The following is a 15725-nucleotide window of genomic DNA, read 5'->3' on the forward strand; positions in this document are numbered from 1 at the left end:
GGAGGAGATGTCGTCTCATTGATAAGTTGTTGACGGTTGAAATTGTATCTTCAGGGTTGGTTCCTACTGAATGATGCAATTACCCACACTGTGAAAGCCTCGAGCAATAACTTTTGGGCTGATTCACAAAATAAGATTGATGAAAAGACAGAAAAGTAGTCCCTTAACTGTTTGGAGCATTTTTTAAGAATTCCGAAGGAATTCCAATAATGATCCTGGTTTTTGCAACTGGTGGGGATTTCCAGATGTTGTCACATTTGTAACTATTCTGCATATAGAAATATAAGAGGTACATTCATGAATGAGAAAATATCACTGCACTTGACTTTTAAATTACTTTTTCTTTTTTATTCATTGGAAAAATATTTTACTCTGTCAAAAAAATCCATTCCTTACACCCCCATGAAATTTGGTATTTCTCGTTCATCATTCCTACCTACACCAAACATAATTGTACTCCTGTAGCTGAGAGGAGTAAATCTATTTATTAGCAGTGTTAGGGTGGACACTACCTGTAAGATGATTGCCAAAACCCAGAAAGTCACGAGTCTTTGGGCTTTCATCAACACTTGAGAATATACGACTTTACATCGCGGTGTTTACACCGCGATACCTTTACAACGCAGGCATTACAACGCAAGTCGTGTTACAACGACTTGCGCTGGAGGGCGCTGGACTTTAGAATAGTATGATTTACTATTTCAACTCCAGCCTACGTTACAGTAGGGAAGGTGTTGGAATAGTAAATCATACTATTCCTTAGCTTAGAGCGCCAAGCAGCGCAAGTCATTGTAATGACTTTCGTTGTAATACCCGCGTTGTAAAGGTATTGCGGTGTAAACACCGCCAGGTAGCCGATGTTTCCCACACTTGATGGTACAGCACCCTTGAACAACTACACAGCCAACCATATTTGTTAACATGCTCATACGGATATTCCACCATAGTGGCAGAATGTATGTGTAAGCAAATCCGCCCCCCTTTGCAACAGCAGGATTCCGCTTATCCGGATTAGGTGAATCAGTCAAGGAATTGTTTTGGTGCCGGTATCTTCTGTGTCTCAGATCCCTTGTTTGACAAACCAAGGAACAACCAAATGATAAGCAGAGTTCACTTTCCCTCTCCATAGCTTCTCCTCTGAATACCTAATTGTAGGTTTTTTGGAATTGCTAACTATTATTGACATCTGAACATATGGCAGTAACGATAACAACCAGGCCCAAATTAACATCCCATTACGAGGTTTGGAGGTTGAAATAAGGGATTTGCATTCCAAAACCTCTCTTCCCCATGCAAATGTGGCCTAGGGTTTACCTGGAGAGAACTGCATGGGGAGAAATCTCAGGAGTGCCTACTTAGTGTAAACTTTAAATATCTGAAGGGGATGCATATGGTGTTTGTGCCCAATGGCGGAAGTTCCAGACAATGCACAATGAGAGTCTTAGTTTTTACTCAGCTTTTGCTCCCTCTTTTGGCAAACTATTTCTCATTCTATTGAATTATATACAATTATAATACTACAGAAATTACACAATGTCCCATCTTTCTGGTCATCACTCCTTCTTCTCTGGCACATACAGTCTCCTTTTTCACAAACAGCTGCTTCCACGAGTCTCTTTCCTGCTGGTAGCTTGTTTTGGACTCGAGTTTCCATGGTGGTTGTTGACTGTCCTCCTCCCATCTGTGCTGCTGGCACAGAAAACCACCGTACATGATCTAGTTATCTAAGACACTTTAATAGCATTACAATGTCATGTGTGTGCCCCTGAAAGTTCAAGCTCAGGCAGCTGAATGAATCAACAAAATGATCACAGCTGCGTGGAGGGCAGGCACTTTGTTGTGGAAGCACTCAACTTTTGCCCAATCAAAACTTGTACCCCTGGCTCCCAGTATGTGGCGGAGCCAAAGCCCCTCGCTAGCGATCCTCACACAATTGTCTGGTAACAGCTGCACTGTCAAGCCAGACCCTAAAAATGAGATCATAAAGTAAATACTTGCTGAGAAAAAACTCTTAACAATATCACGCGATCTGCTACTGAATAGTCTGTAGGCACCAAAACCTGAACTTAAGGGGTAAAATCCATACTATTGCCACATTTCTCGAACATGCACCTGGACATGTTTAACCAGAGAAGGAAGTATGTAGTGATTCCAAACCAGTAGGATAGCTGACCATCTCAAAGGGTTGGTGGAAGAGACTTGTGTGCAAACTGCACATCATAGGGTCGTATATCTGCAGGTTAACCCAGCCTTTCTTCTTACTGAGTTTGTGAAAAGGAGTACCATTGTGCGGGAATACAGCAGTGGCCATCACACGCAGGGCTGCGGAATTCCAATCCTGCAGCAGCAAGTAGTCAGAACTGTATGAAAACGTGCTATTGCTATACAGAAATGAACTCCAGCGGCAACACCTAAAGTCCTCACTTATCAACGCTAGACAAAATGGATGTGACTTTAGGAATAGTCTATTAGCATTTTCCTGTCAGAGGTCTGGCTTTTAAATGAGAAGTAATGTTATTTTGCATTCAGAATATGTCTCTTGAGAAAAGATGCAATGAAAGAAATAAAAGTACGTTCCATCACCTTTAAGCAAAAAGTGAATGGGGAATATGAGGCAGCTCTGGTGTCTGCTAGCAGCCAAACCTCTGAGCTTAGGTTTTCAATTTTAAAGCACTGACACTACCATGGGATACAATAAAGCTTGTTCAACAAATATGTTTTGGATACTTGTTTTAGCTAAAACTCTAGAGACTACAACTTTTCATGCATCAAGTTGTCTTTAGAGGCAGAGCAAGTAAGTACTCCACAAAGGCCAATGCATACGGCTGCCTAAAGGTGCAAACACGCACCACCACAAGGGGGTGCCAGAGTGCAACAAATATCTCGAAAAGCCATCAGTGGCAGGGGAGGTGGGAGGAAGTACTCGAACAAAAAAAATTCGGTTTGCCTGTGGCTCAGAACTTTTCTGCACTGGAGTTGACACAATGGGAAGTCATTGCTAAAACCTTAAGAAAGCAAATCATATTAAAACCTTACTCGTTGACCTAGCTTATTGTTTATAGTTGCTGGCATACATTTCACCTTCTCAAATTCTTATACTCAAACAGATTTCAGGCAAATAAAAGATTTGCTTTTCATAATTGCATTGGTTTTAAAGGTGGTTCATTGTTATCATAAATTAGCTAAATTAGGCATAGGTGTAAGCTAAGAGTGCAAACACTACTGGTGCAAATAACATTTGTTGAGCATATTGTGTGAGTTTTTCCTCTAGATCTGCATTTAGCAATTAATTGGTACAAAGGTTTCATGATCTCAGTTGGCCCACAATGACACAGTACATACAACATTTGAATGTACATCGTGGTGATACGTGCCTAGGCAAAACCGTATTCAGCTCAATATGTGCTCGACTCCTAGGGGCTTATTTACAAGCCCCTTGCACCGCTGGAATGTCCCTTTTTCCCATATTAAACGTGACGTAACTTCTAGTATATCCAGAGTGGCTATTGAATGAATGTCATTCCACAGTTACGTCACTATGCAATAATGTTCTGCATAGATCTCTGCAACAAGTGCTCGTGGTAGCTCTTGAGTTGCACCAATGACAGCTCTTCGCTGGAGTTCTCATATTTAGGCCGCTGTGAAATGTCTGCTATGCTAGTGTAATCTCATGTAATTTTGGAAATTTACCATTACAGCTGTTATGTGACATTCCTAAAATACGATTTACTCCATGACACATATTAACTCTCTGTTCATTGTAAAAAATGTGTGTCATGTCACAGCAACAAAGCAAACAACCAGGGAGTGAGAAGCTGCTGTTTGCGGGGATTGTATTGTTGGCGCTTTTTTTACCACAGAATGCATCCTCGTTTCCAACATGGGCAAGGACATATTTCACACAAAAATATTGCACCAAATGTCAGTTGTGCATTTCGCATAATTACCAAAATTTTGCATAACTACGGAAGCACAAATGACGCAAATTTTGCATGCCCTTGCTTATATTGTCATCTCTGTGGGTAGCACAAATTATCCTGTAACCATTTCTTGATTAATCCTGTTGCATCTAAGATGGGTGGGGCCATTCGTATGGCTTTGTTCCACATTTTGTTAAACTCAGATTGCATCCTAAAATATTCTCTCACCTTGAGCCTTTCTGTGCCTAGGGGAGAATAATCACTGGGGACTGAGGTCTCTGTAATCAAAGCCATACTTGTGAATTGCTCATTTAATTCATGCTTTCCAGTTTCAGCTTCTAATGGCACAATGTTTGTGGGGGGGTTGGGAAATGCAAAAACTATGTAACAGTATCAGAGGGCTGAGAGGTTTATGAGTGGCTGAAGCCCAATATTTCTTTGGATATTTAGGTGTCCAAGTCTGGTCAATTGTATTGTTGAGGGACTGGCGCTTGACCCTTGCATGTGGTCGGGAGGTCGGTTTTCACGTAAGGTACCTGCCACGTTGCAGTGTGTATTTTGGTCTTTTTCTATTTGTTTGCCCTACAGGTGTAATAGTATGTTTTTAAACTCCCCGGATTTAATCTCCTTAGATGATCCCTCATTGAATGTGTGCTGCAGGTGTGCGCTGTTACATTTTTAACTCTTTTAATATTTTTATTGATATATCATTTTATTTTCAAGCTGTATTTTATGACTGATGATTTTTAATTGACTCTAATCTTGAAGATTACTGTTCTGGTTTTCTGCCAATGAAATTCTAAATGGTTGTCATTATAACTTTTTTTACTGAAATTCTGGAGGGCCCTGATCCCAATATCTGTCTTGTGCTACAGTGTTAAAATGTTTCCATAACCCTCCATGAATGAGACAAGCTACTTTGTTGTGTCTGCTTGCTTAATAGTGTGCGGCCATGGACACTTGACATCCAGAACCCAGATGTGAGACAGTCACATATAAATATGTATCTTTGTACATGTGTGGGATCAGTGAAATACAAGACATCCATGCCGTCTAAATATAATTGCAGTAATATCATTCTCATAGATGTGGTACATATGGATGCCCTGGTTGGTTACGGCTTGCATAGGAGAGCAAGGTAAATCTTACAAAGCCATATCGGCCCACACTGCTCCCATGGGGCCCTCTAAGATCCTACAGAGCACCTGTCATCCATCCATCAGAGACCATGAGTGCTAAATCTAGATATAACATCAATCACAAAAAGCCTTGCAGCTATGAGACCATACTAATGGCAGAACGAGTGCTGAACAAAGGTCAATAACCACACCACTTGTTTTTGACTTTCGACACATGGATTGGCATTGGCTAGCTGGATTATAGAGAAAATGATTGTGCAAACATTATGAATTATTACAGAATCATGTGAGAAGTGGTTTTAAAATGAGTAAAAAGAAAGGCTGTTTACATAACCTGAAACACAGGTTATACAAGTTCACTGAACACTTGTGTTATGATATTGCAAGGCCCATTCCAGGCATATAATACAATATATATTTAATGGCAGTTTTTATTTCTACAATTAAAAAAAGAACTCCCCCGGCAACCTATCTAATCAATTCAACAACAAACTATTTATTCAATCATGTGCATATGCAGCATAAAAAGAGAAAATTAATGAAATCAAAAAGGTATTTGTAAAGAGTAGCTTCTTCCCAAAGGTGTATAGACGCTAGGTCATGGAGTGAATAATCACAGAAGTTGATCCGCGAGATCAGAGATTGAACAGCCAAGCTTTTAATGCTTTTCTAAAAGCCAGCAATTGGGTTTCCCTTTTTAAAACTAAAGGGAGAGAGTTCCAGAGTCTGGTGATACCTGCCAGAAAACTTCTGCCGCCCTGCCAGCTTTTTTAAACTTGGGAACCACAAGGTTGTAAGCAGAATTAGACCTCTTTATCCAACATACCATTGGAAATTCAGTTTAAAAAAGCTTGTACCTGTGCCGTGTATCGCTTTAAAGGCAATGCAAAGAGCCTGAAAGTCGATGCGTTTCTTCACTGGGAGCCAGTGAAGTTGTCTAAGCCCAGCAGCAGCAGATTTGTGCTTGGGGGATAACCAACAGCGAACATGCAGCAGCATTTTGCACAATCTGAATTTTGGTGAGGCATTTTTCACTTAAATTAACAAAAAGACCATAACAATAGTCTGCCCTGGACAACACTAGGGCTGAGATGACCAGTTTTTGAAGATTATGAGGGTTAAACAGAAAAACTTTTCTAAGAAGTTTTAGTGTATAAAACAAGGTTGAAGAAATGGTGTTAAAATGACCCTCAAATGTAAGCTTTGAGTCAAAGGTGACTCACAGATTCTTCACCTTACTTAAGTGACACTACGATCCACTGTGACTCCAGATTACTTTATTATTCACCATTAAAACATTATTCACATGTTACATGGAAATTACAATACTTATATAATGGAGCTTACTGAGAAACTGCTGTTCAAATGATGTAAAGCATCTCATCCTCAGTAATCACAATCGGGTCGTACTAGGGAGAAGAGTACGGATACAATGTTAAAAAAAAACATACATACATCCTATCCACATTACAGTCACCCTAAACATATACTCCCTCAGTCATACCCATACAGTCTATAAACGCTCATAATTGACATCACATAAAAATTGAGAAACACCAATGGGTCTTCATGACAGCATTCAAGTAATGAATTGTGCTACATCATATGTCAGTTAGGTATTCATAATGATATTTGTCACATCCTGTAAAGGATCTTGTATCAACCGTGCATGAACATTTCTTCTGTTTCAACATCATTCTGACATTGTAACCATTACAAAATATATATACATAAAATGTATTTCACTGCCTTAGTAAGGAAATGTATGCACGTTTCAGCAAACCCATTCTACCTTCTTCTGGATCGCCACATTTAGAGACCCTTCATGCCTTCTCCACCCAAAAAGATAGGGTCTGCTCAACTTGTGAGCCCATCGAATATGTGGCCTTATTGGTCCTCAGGGAGGGTGGACCTGGAAGTGCCCAAAATAATTCCACAATCTAGGCCCTTCCAGGTATGTGTATATATGGGATCAGATGTTTCAAGGGTGATCCTTCTAGAGACTTAATCCAAAGTTTTTAAATAGTCCGTAAATCCTCTAGTCAGTCTTCTGAGTTCCGAATGTGCGGCTGCCTGTCTGACACTATAGTCTTTATTTCTACTACTGAGTAGTACATTTTACAGCCTTCTCATAAATGTTCTCCTCAACTTTATTTGTTTAATTGCTAAATGCATAGGTTATATGTATTTTACCCCCAGGATTTTTCAGCGCCTACTGTTATTTGCCCCTTGCAGCATTTTTCTCCACGTGCAATTCCATACAATATGAATGACCAATAACTCCGCTAACAGTAATTGTTGCGTTGAGAACCCTGCTCACATTATGTATTGCTTTCAACTGCCTATTTGTTTTAATTACCATTATAGAATGTTGTTAATGGCAATGGTGTGGATTTCACAATTATCAGTATGTGGTTCTTGAACGGCTCTCCTGATTTGTAAACCTTACTGTGAAAAAAATGTTTTTATGGTTTGTGTGGCCATGGTGAAAACACTCCAGTTTAGGGCCACCCCAGCATGGTTGAATTTAGTTAAGAACCAGCACATGCAGTTTGCAAACTTTTAGACACATTTTTGGAAATGTGTCATTCTTTTAAAGTACATTGCCAAAAGCAATTATGAAGGCTAATGAAAAAGAGGAAATAGTTTTCAACACAAGGGAGGGAATGAGGAATAAAAATGGAGGCAGCGGAATTGGGCAAAGACTTTGGATGTGGCTGGATGGTGTTTGGTACATGAATAATGTGAATGCTGTTTGTCTCAATGCATCCTGGGGTGATCCCCTTAAGTACTGCATCAGGGATACTGCTAACATGATGTGGACTTCAGCCATGACCTAAAGTCAAATGCCCACTGGGCAAGATTACAGCTTTTGATCAACCGATAATTTGCATATGGTTATTAAGTGCTCAGCATGGTCAAAGCCATTGCCCTGTGCCTACCTTCTACTGTGCCCAATGAGCTTTGGAACAATTAGGTTCTGGATGTGCTTACTGGGTATTTCAGGCAGAGGTAGTGTGCACTGGTCCTAAGCCCATACCATGATGAGCAAAGCCTGTAACCATGCCCAGTGGGTACTATTCTGGGGTTGGGGGAACAGGGCATGGTCAAAAAGCAAGTTCTCTGCTTGTTGCACACTTGACACAGCTGTCAACTGTTTTTAAAGATATCTTCAGCAAAATCGTAAAAGTATGATAAAGCCAGTTCAAAATTCAAAAAGTGTATATTATTAACATGCAGAACTGTTTCACCTTAGTGCATCAGATTATATCAGTGCATTGAGAAGTCTTTTTTTAAATAATTTTCACACATGATTTTAGAAACGTTCATTCTTCCGCTCCTCCCCCATCCTGACAACAATGCCAATAGTGAAATAAGAGGCAACTCAGTTATTATGTGCACTCTTTGTGCAGTCTGGGTTTATATTAAACATGAACAACATTATAGTTTATTAAATCAAACACGGAACAAAGTTTTGTACAGCACACATCCTGAAGTTGTGCATTTTAAGATCCTCATAGGTGATAATGAAAAAGGAGGGAAAGTGACATGGAACAATTGCCTAGGATGATACAGTTTAGTTACGTGGAGAAGCCCAGATTAATCCCAAGTTTTTAGTTTCACATTGTGCAATTCAGACACTAGATGCATATGTTTCGCCTCCCCTACACCCACCTTACTTCCTATCCCCTTAAACCCCCGACCTCTACCCTGATAGCATCAATGCGACCCTCCATCATATCACAGATCAAAACATTTGGCCCCCGAGAAAACGTTTGTGAGTACCCATGGTATAGAGCACGGGCAAAACAATGCCTTGCGCCCAGCATCCACCTAAGGTTGGGGCATGGGGAAATTTCCAACAGTTATTAAAGTATATCATTAGAAAGCCCCAAATTTAATAGAAAAATCGTTTTTTAAATGTACATTATGGCTGTCAAATAAAATCAGTAACAAACTAATATGTAAAAAGTCCTTGATAAAGCTTCAGTGGAATGTTCATTAAAATTGAAATCCAATACTTAATATAAACACTAACATTTCCCAATTAAGACTAACGTTGCACCATAGCGCCACCACAATTTACTGATCATGCCCTCACATATAACACTACAGATGACATTACAGATTGCATTTATGACATCACTGGTGACTTCGCATATGATTACTTCACCAGTGACATCAGTGGACAGCATAAAAGCTGCAAACAATTGTACGTTTTAAATGTGCTCCTTGACAGGCAAGATACAGGCACTTCCCTGAATGAATTTTCAGTGGGGACATCCAGAAGTTGACAGTCGTACTGAAACTTTACACCCATGTACAATTTGCATAATGTTTTCAATTGCTTCTGTGTGTAATTTCAGCAGTTGATGTGGCAAAGTCTGCCTATTAATATTAGACAACACTCATATGTTACAGTGATGGTATCATACTGTGATTGTTTTTCTTAATTTCAAAGAAATGGTGTTATCTTATTAAATTAAGAGTTTCAAACAATGGAGAAGCCGAGAAATGAGTATAGCTCAACAAAGTATTAAGATATACCGTGGACAAAGGGAGTTATGTGACTCTGATGCTACTATGTTTTCCATTTACTTTTGGATGTATTACAATTTGTCACATAGTCCAGAACCATGTACACTATCTTCGCACTTCAATAAAAAACTTATTTCTAGTTTACTAGATCATAGGTTACTATGAGCACCTCATGTGGACCTCGGTTCTTTTCCTGTTGTACTGCAAAAGGTAAGTGGTCACTGTACACATGTAATTGCATTGATCAAACATTGAAGTGTTGAACAATTCGACCTGATGCTATGATGTTCCCCAGTAGATGGATTGTTGAAGAAGTTTTGAAAAAATAGAATGTTGTATACCCATGACAATGTGTTGGTCCCCATTTGATGCCAATTCATGTTTTCACCACCCTGTTCTCAAAAGAGCAGCTATTTCAAATTACATATATTTTTCATCTTTTTTAAAGGTCTGGTGTCTCGAAATTTAAAGGGTCTTATAATATGACACCTACATAGTACTATATGGTAACCACGTATTGAAAACTCAACTGGATCATTTATTTTTGAGAGTTGCGCTTTCAGAAGTGGCCCAGGATGAAAATAATCAACACATCATGAAGCTCAAGACAAAATGTTTAAAAACAACGGTGTGATGTCCAGAATAAAAGTGAGGAAACATTTCTTGTTTTTCAAACAGTATGCTCACGTATATGTGTGTTGCGTTAAGTGCAACGACTATGTTTTACACATACTATTTTACTCTGGCATGTAGAGAGAATAGTATTAACAAAATTGGGTTTCTGTGCTTCCATAAGCAAGAAAATAATGAATTGTTGAACAATGTTTAGAACCTTTGTAGTTTCTAGAGCATTATGATTCATTTTGTATCAATGTTTGATAAAATGTCATAAGAGCTATGAAATCATCCTACAAACCTGCCTGACACAGGTAGCATAATTACCTTTCTCCTGCAGCATAGGTCAAAACCCATAATTCATGGGAATTATGTTATTTCTGTAAATTAGTTTCAATACAGCGAGCAAGTTATATCAATTCAGTGAACTATTAATTTCAACAAATGGAAAGCCTATAAAATATGCTCTTTGGTCTGATTTCCTTCCCAATCAGTTAGTTAGTCTCTTTGTCGTCTTAGTATGAAAAACTTTTTTATGAACAAAATGAATTAGGGATTTTAATGATCCCTCTTTGTTTTATCAGCAGTGCACTCAAAAAATAAACAAGAAAAACATTTAGAGCAATTGGCGGCGCATTGTTAGTTAAACATTGCAAACAACATTTGCACTACCACTCATTTTGGCTGATAGATTAAGGCGGTAAAACACAAAGCATGCATTCAGTAAAACCCCTCCTAATGACAGAAAATGCCTTCTTTGGGTTCTGGTGACAACTGCAAACTACTTGCGCATTTCATGGCTTATTGCATGTCCAAACCCCTATATAGCCAAATGTATATGTTATATAATGTTACAGACTCACAGACTGCATATTATAATGATTTTACACAGGGAAGCAACTTTAATAGTCACAAACCTTCTTTAATGTGTTTTACCTCACTGCACAAATGTCAACCCTTGAATCCTAGTTTTGGTTAAACAAACATACATGAAAAAATGCCATGTCATAAACAATACTTGTGTTGTATTGTATTAGTATCGTATATTATTTATTACCATTAATGAGGAAAAGAATTGGGGGGCATGACCCATTCAAGGCTTCGCCTCTTGTGCGCCTCTCATCCCAAGCTCAACAATAAGAAAGAAATAGCGTATTAGACTCTGCACAACTGCTTCTTTTATCTATCTATCTATCTATCTATCTATCTATCTATCTATCTATCTATCTATCTATCTATCTATCTATCTATCTATCTATCTATCTGTATATATGTGCAAATATATATATATATATATATATATATGCACACACATACATATTAGTTAGAGGTGGGTGATTCACAGAAAGCTTGAGCCAGGCTCGAGCCCCAAGCCTGGCACTGCCCCAGCTCAAGGTACTGCTAGACCTCAAGACTATAAGTAGCCAAGCTTTCATGTGGCTTCTGCCTGCCACCCTTGCTCTACCCTAATGCACAAAGAGGTATAAACAAAACAATAATTATTGAGATAAAAATGTGAGACAAACAGTTACCCATTTAGTCGCTTAATTGTACAGAGTGAAAAAAACAGAAAACGCGGGTTAATCGTAGCTTTCCCGTTGAAGCAAATTGTGTAGCCTTAGACAAATATTTTATTTCATCTTTCCTCCTTTTTCTTCATTATCGCACATGAAAGCACTTACAATAAGGTGAGTTCAGACTACCAGCTGTACAAAAACCTATCATGTTTAATTTAATAAATATAATGTTGCTCCATCGATAAAAATCTGGACCACATACAGGGTTCACATGACAACTGTCTTGCTTCTTAGTTCACTAATGACACTGTCGCCAGGGTGGGTGGGGGCATGAATGGTTCTAAGTTCATGTTAAAAAACTATCACTTTTAATTAGTGCCTCTCAGTGCTGTGTTATAATGTGACTTATTAATGTCAAAGTTTCCACATATTAAATAAAGCATACACTTTTTTCGAATTTTAAAGAGACTTAAGCATATTTTATGCGATATTTGTTGTATGAGTCACATGACAAACATTTTCAAGGCTCGGTTGGCGCATAGGCTCCTAGAGCCCAGCCAGGCCCTTGGCTTTAGCTCAACCAGGTCCTTGGCGCTAGGTCGGCTCTGCCTGTCAATTGGTTGGCTCGCCAACCTCTTATATATAGTATACACAGGCAGATGTGGAGAGTTTATTATGCTATTTATTACTATTGGCGAGGAAAGGGAAGAACAAAAGACCCATACAAGTTTTCACCTCTTGTGATTCCACAATGTTCATAAATAGCATATTGCACATTGTATACCTGCACATACTCTGTATGTGTATCTATCTGTCTATCATCTGTCTATGAATAGATAGACAGATGGATGGATGGATAGATAGATAGATAGATAGATAGATAGATAGATAGATAGATAGATAGATAGATAGATAGATAGATAGATAGATAGATAGATAGATGATAGATAGATAGATAGATAGATAGATAGATAGATAGATAGATAGATAGATAGATAGATAGATAGATAGATAGATAGATGTGCATAGTGAATATGCTATTTATTTCCGCTACTGAATGTGGGATATGGACCATGACTCACAAACGGCAAGGCCTTCGGTGAATCATGATGCCCCTCCTTTCCATCAACGATGGCAATTAATGTCCTATTATTTGAAGTGGATCTGCATATATGGTTTATGCCACACTTTGTTTCATAAGTTCGAGTTACAAAAAAGATACTTAACAAATACCATGTCGAAAGTGGCTGAATCCATGCAGTGATGTGATATTACAATGAAGTGTCCTTGTGTGTATTACCAGAGCTGTTTTCCTGCATAAGGTCATTGTTGGGTAGGAAGCTTCATTTTCGCACATCAATTTTGTTGAACATTGGCAGTAACAGGGAAATTGATTGTGGAATTATAGCATTGCATTCGGAGAGTAAGTTATGGTTTCCATGGCTGTTTTGCGAGGTATGCATTGTGATCCTAACCATAGCTTGCTCATTTCAGTGGCTTTTGGTTTTAATTCATAACCATAATTGCACTTTAATTGTGATTTTCTTAAGTGGATTTCCTAGGTTTCTTAAAAATATGTTTAGTTGTTATATGAAAAGCAAACTAAAACTTCACTTTAGTGTTGTTTTTTCAATAAATACATACATTTATAAATGCACAATTCCATTGTATTATTTTATTATCACTGTATGGAGAAAGGGGCTCATGAAAACACAGTTTAGTTCCTTGGATACTATATGTTACAACGACCTTCCACAAGAAAACAATGCTGCTAATAACTAGATACCCTTTCCAATTTGATAGTATCTCGCAGCAATTTAACCCCATGTATCTTGGTCCTTTTTAAATAAATTCCTATAAAAAGACACAAGAAACAACATGACTGTAGTGTTCTTATTACAGAATGTTATGAGTCATGTGGGGTTCCAGGTTCCACTCGGGACGGGCGGTTAGATTTGCTATGTACGACTTGGTTGTGGTTGTCTAAGCTGCTCTCTCTCTTATGGAATAAACATATGTGGAAACCCTGTTTGGCTTCACCTCTACTTACATCAATGACATAAACCATATATGCAGATCTGCTGAGTTTAATATTTAATGTATTTCCTTTACAGAGGGCGGGGCATCATGACTTCATCGAGGCTTCACATCTTGTGAGTCACGGCCCTTTCCCACACTCAGCAGTGGTAATAAATAGCATATTGTACTCTGCACAGGTGCATATCTATTTTGTGTCTGTCTATCTTTACAGGCTGCTACATGTATACAAGAGCTTCCTGATGGCAGATGTAGCATTCACCTTTTCTTGCAGTACATATGTCTAGTGCTCACAAAACAGCAGCTACCACCTTCAGTGTGCACCATTTACTAACTCCTTCATACAAGGGGCGGCCCACCAGAAATGAGACTGCCTGGTCGGCTATCTACGCTCCTCCACCCAAGAGAGTCCATTTTGGTCAAACAATTTTTACATTGGAACAGATGTTAACTCCTTAATTTGTTTTCATCTTTCTCCTATAGGCGAGGGAGAAGAAACCTTGGTGGTCGTGAATTGTGGACCACCCATTACCACAGTTTATGATTACAGACGGTGGTATGTATACATTACCCTCGTCCCCCCGCACACCACCTCTCTCATTCCCCCATGCATTTGCTTGCTGCTTTTCTAGGTCGCTGAGCTTTATTGACATTTCTGGGGCGTTTGCCACCTGTCACGCCCGTTTGCACAGTTGTTTACTGCGGTAAGGTTAAAGTTCCCCCTGCAAACGGGGCACTTTGTGGCTTATCGTTTAGAAACACCGCTAATTAGCTGATTTTGGTGGCCATTAAAAATTCGCTAGAGTTTTCCTCAATAACAGGCTGAATGTACAACGCGCAGAGAGACGCCGAAAGTTAACAGCTTACTGCATGCCTTTGCCATGAAACAAAATTAGAAACCGTAGTAAAAAGGGGCAATTCATTTTCGCCTCAAGGACTTCATATTTTCATCTATATAATAATAACACCTTTCCTGAGGTATAATAATCACTAAGTCATAGGTCTGTGTGAAGCTAGACTCAAATTGAGCTCTGCAGTGAGTGTACCTTTGGCCCTAAAGTCCTGGAAATTAACGCGTGCGCATACAATTCAGATATTCTGTTTTCCGCAATTTGAACTGCCGACGCGTAATTAATTCCCAAAATTGTGCTTTGCAGGCTAAATTCACAAGTAGTATTCAGATGTTTTTGTTTTACAAAATATGCATTTCATTGAAAAACGAAACTGAATAAATATTCTTAGAAGCAAATTACCGCAAAAATAAAAATAATAATACAGGAAGGTCGGCACCTGGAAGTACTTTTTTTATCTGTATCTGAAGCAGTTCCATTGCCTGTAATTGGAGTGCAGCACAGAGGAAGAAAGGACACCGGGGTGTCTGTGTCTTTGCCACCCCCCGTCGCCCTGTTTACCAGCTACTTACTTGTTGACTCCAGCTAGGCAGGGTCCCTTCTCGCGCATCACCTCCTAACCAAAGCGAGGGGTCCCTCGTGGCCGCCCTGCCCTCCCGGGTGCTCCTCATTAGCGGATTGCTCGAGCCCTTGCTGCTGACTTTTCACGCGCTCTTCCAGCCGGACTGCAAAGGTCGGACGCCTCGTGCTTATCAGTCACAAAGCTGCACGGGTCAGTGGTTGAGGAGTCTGACTGCCCGGGGAAAGTCCTCAGTGAATGCAGCCACACTTAAAGCGACATGGAGCCCGGCCAGGAATCTGCCTGTCGGTGAACCAGGCCCACCCCGGTGAGGCAGAGCCGCGCACCTTTCACGGGTGCAGCTGCAGGATAGGGGACACAAAAAGCACATATAGTCAGGATTAACTACAGTGCAAAGGGTCTGTGAGGACATTACAAAACATATTTTACACCAAAAGGCCTTAGAAAGTAGTCCGTCTTTTGGCCATATCGCCGATTCAGTCGGGTGCATGATTATGGAAGAAAGGGTATGGTTAAAAGGTCATGAG

The 15725-nt window shown here is 39.4% G+C and overlaps 1 protein-coding gene across 1 annotated transcript in view; it reads right to left on the minus strand.

Moving 5' to 3' along the window:
• Window positions 1–15355, minus strand: part of LOC146789673 (homeobox protein E30-like) — a 586669-nt gene extending 571314 nt beyond the window's left edge. The window contains exon 1 of the mRNA XM_085631985.1: window positions 15191–15355. Within this exon, the coding sequence (XP_085488111.1) occupies window positions 15191–15228 (38 nt within the window). The 5' untranslated portion in view covers window positions 15229–15355. The remainder of the gene's footprint in view (window positions 1–15190) is intronic.
• Window positions 15356–15725: the final 370 nt, after the last annotated feature.

Source organism: Triturus cristatus, chromosome 10, assembly GCF_964204655.1.
Source record: "Triturus cristatus chromosome 10, aTriCri1.1, whole genome shotgun sequence".
Taxonomy (NCBI): Eukaryota; Metazoa; Chordata; class Amphibia; order Caudata; family Salamandridae; genus Triturus; species Triturus cristatus.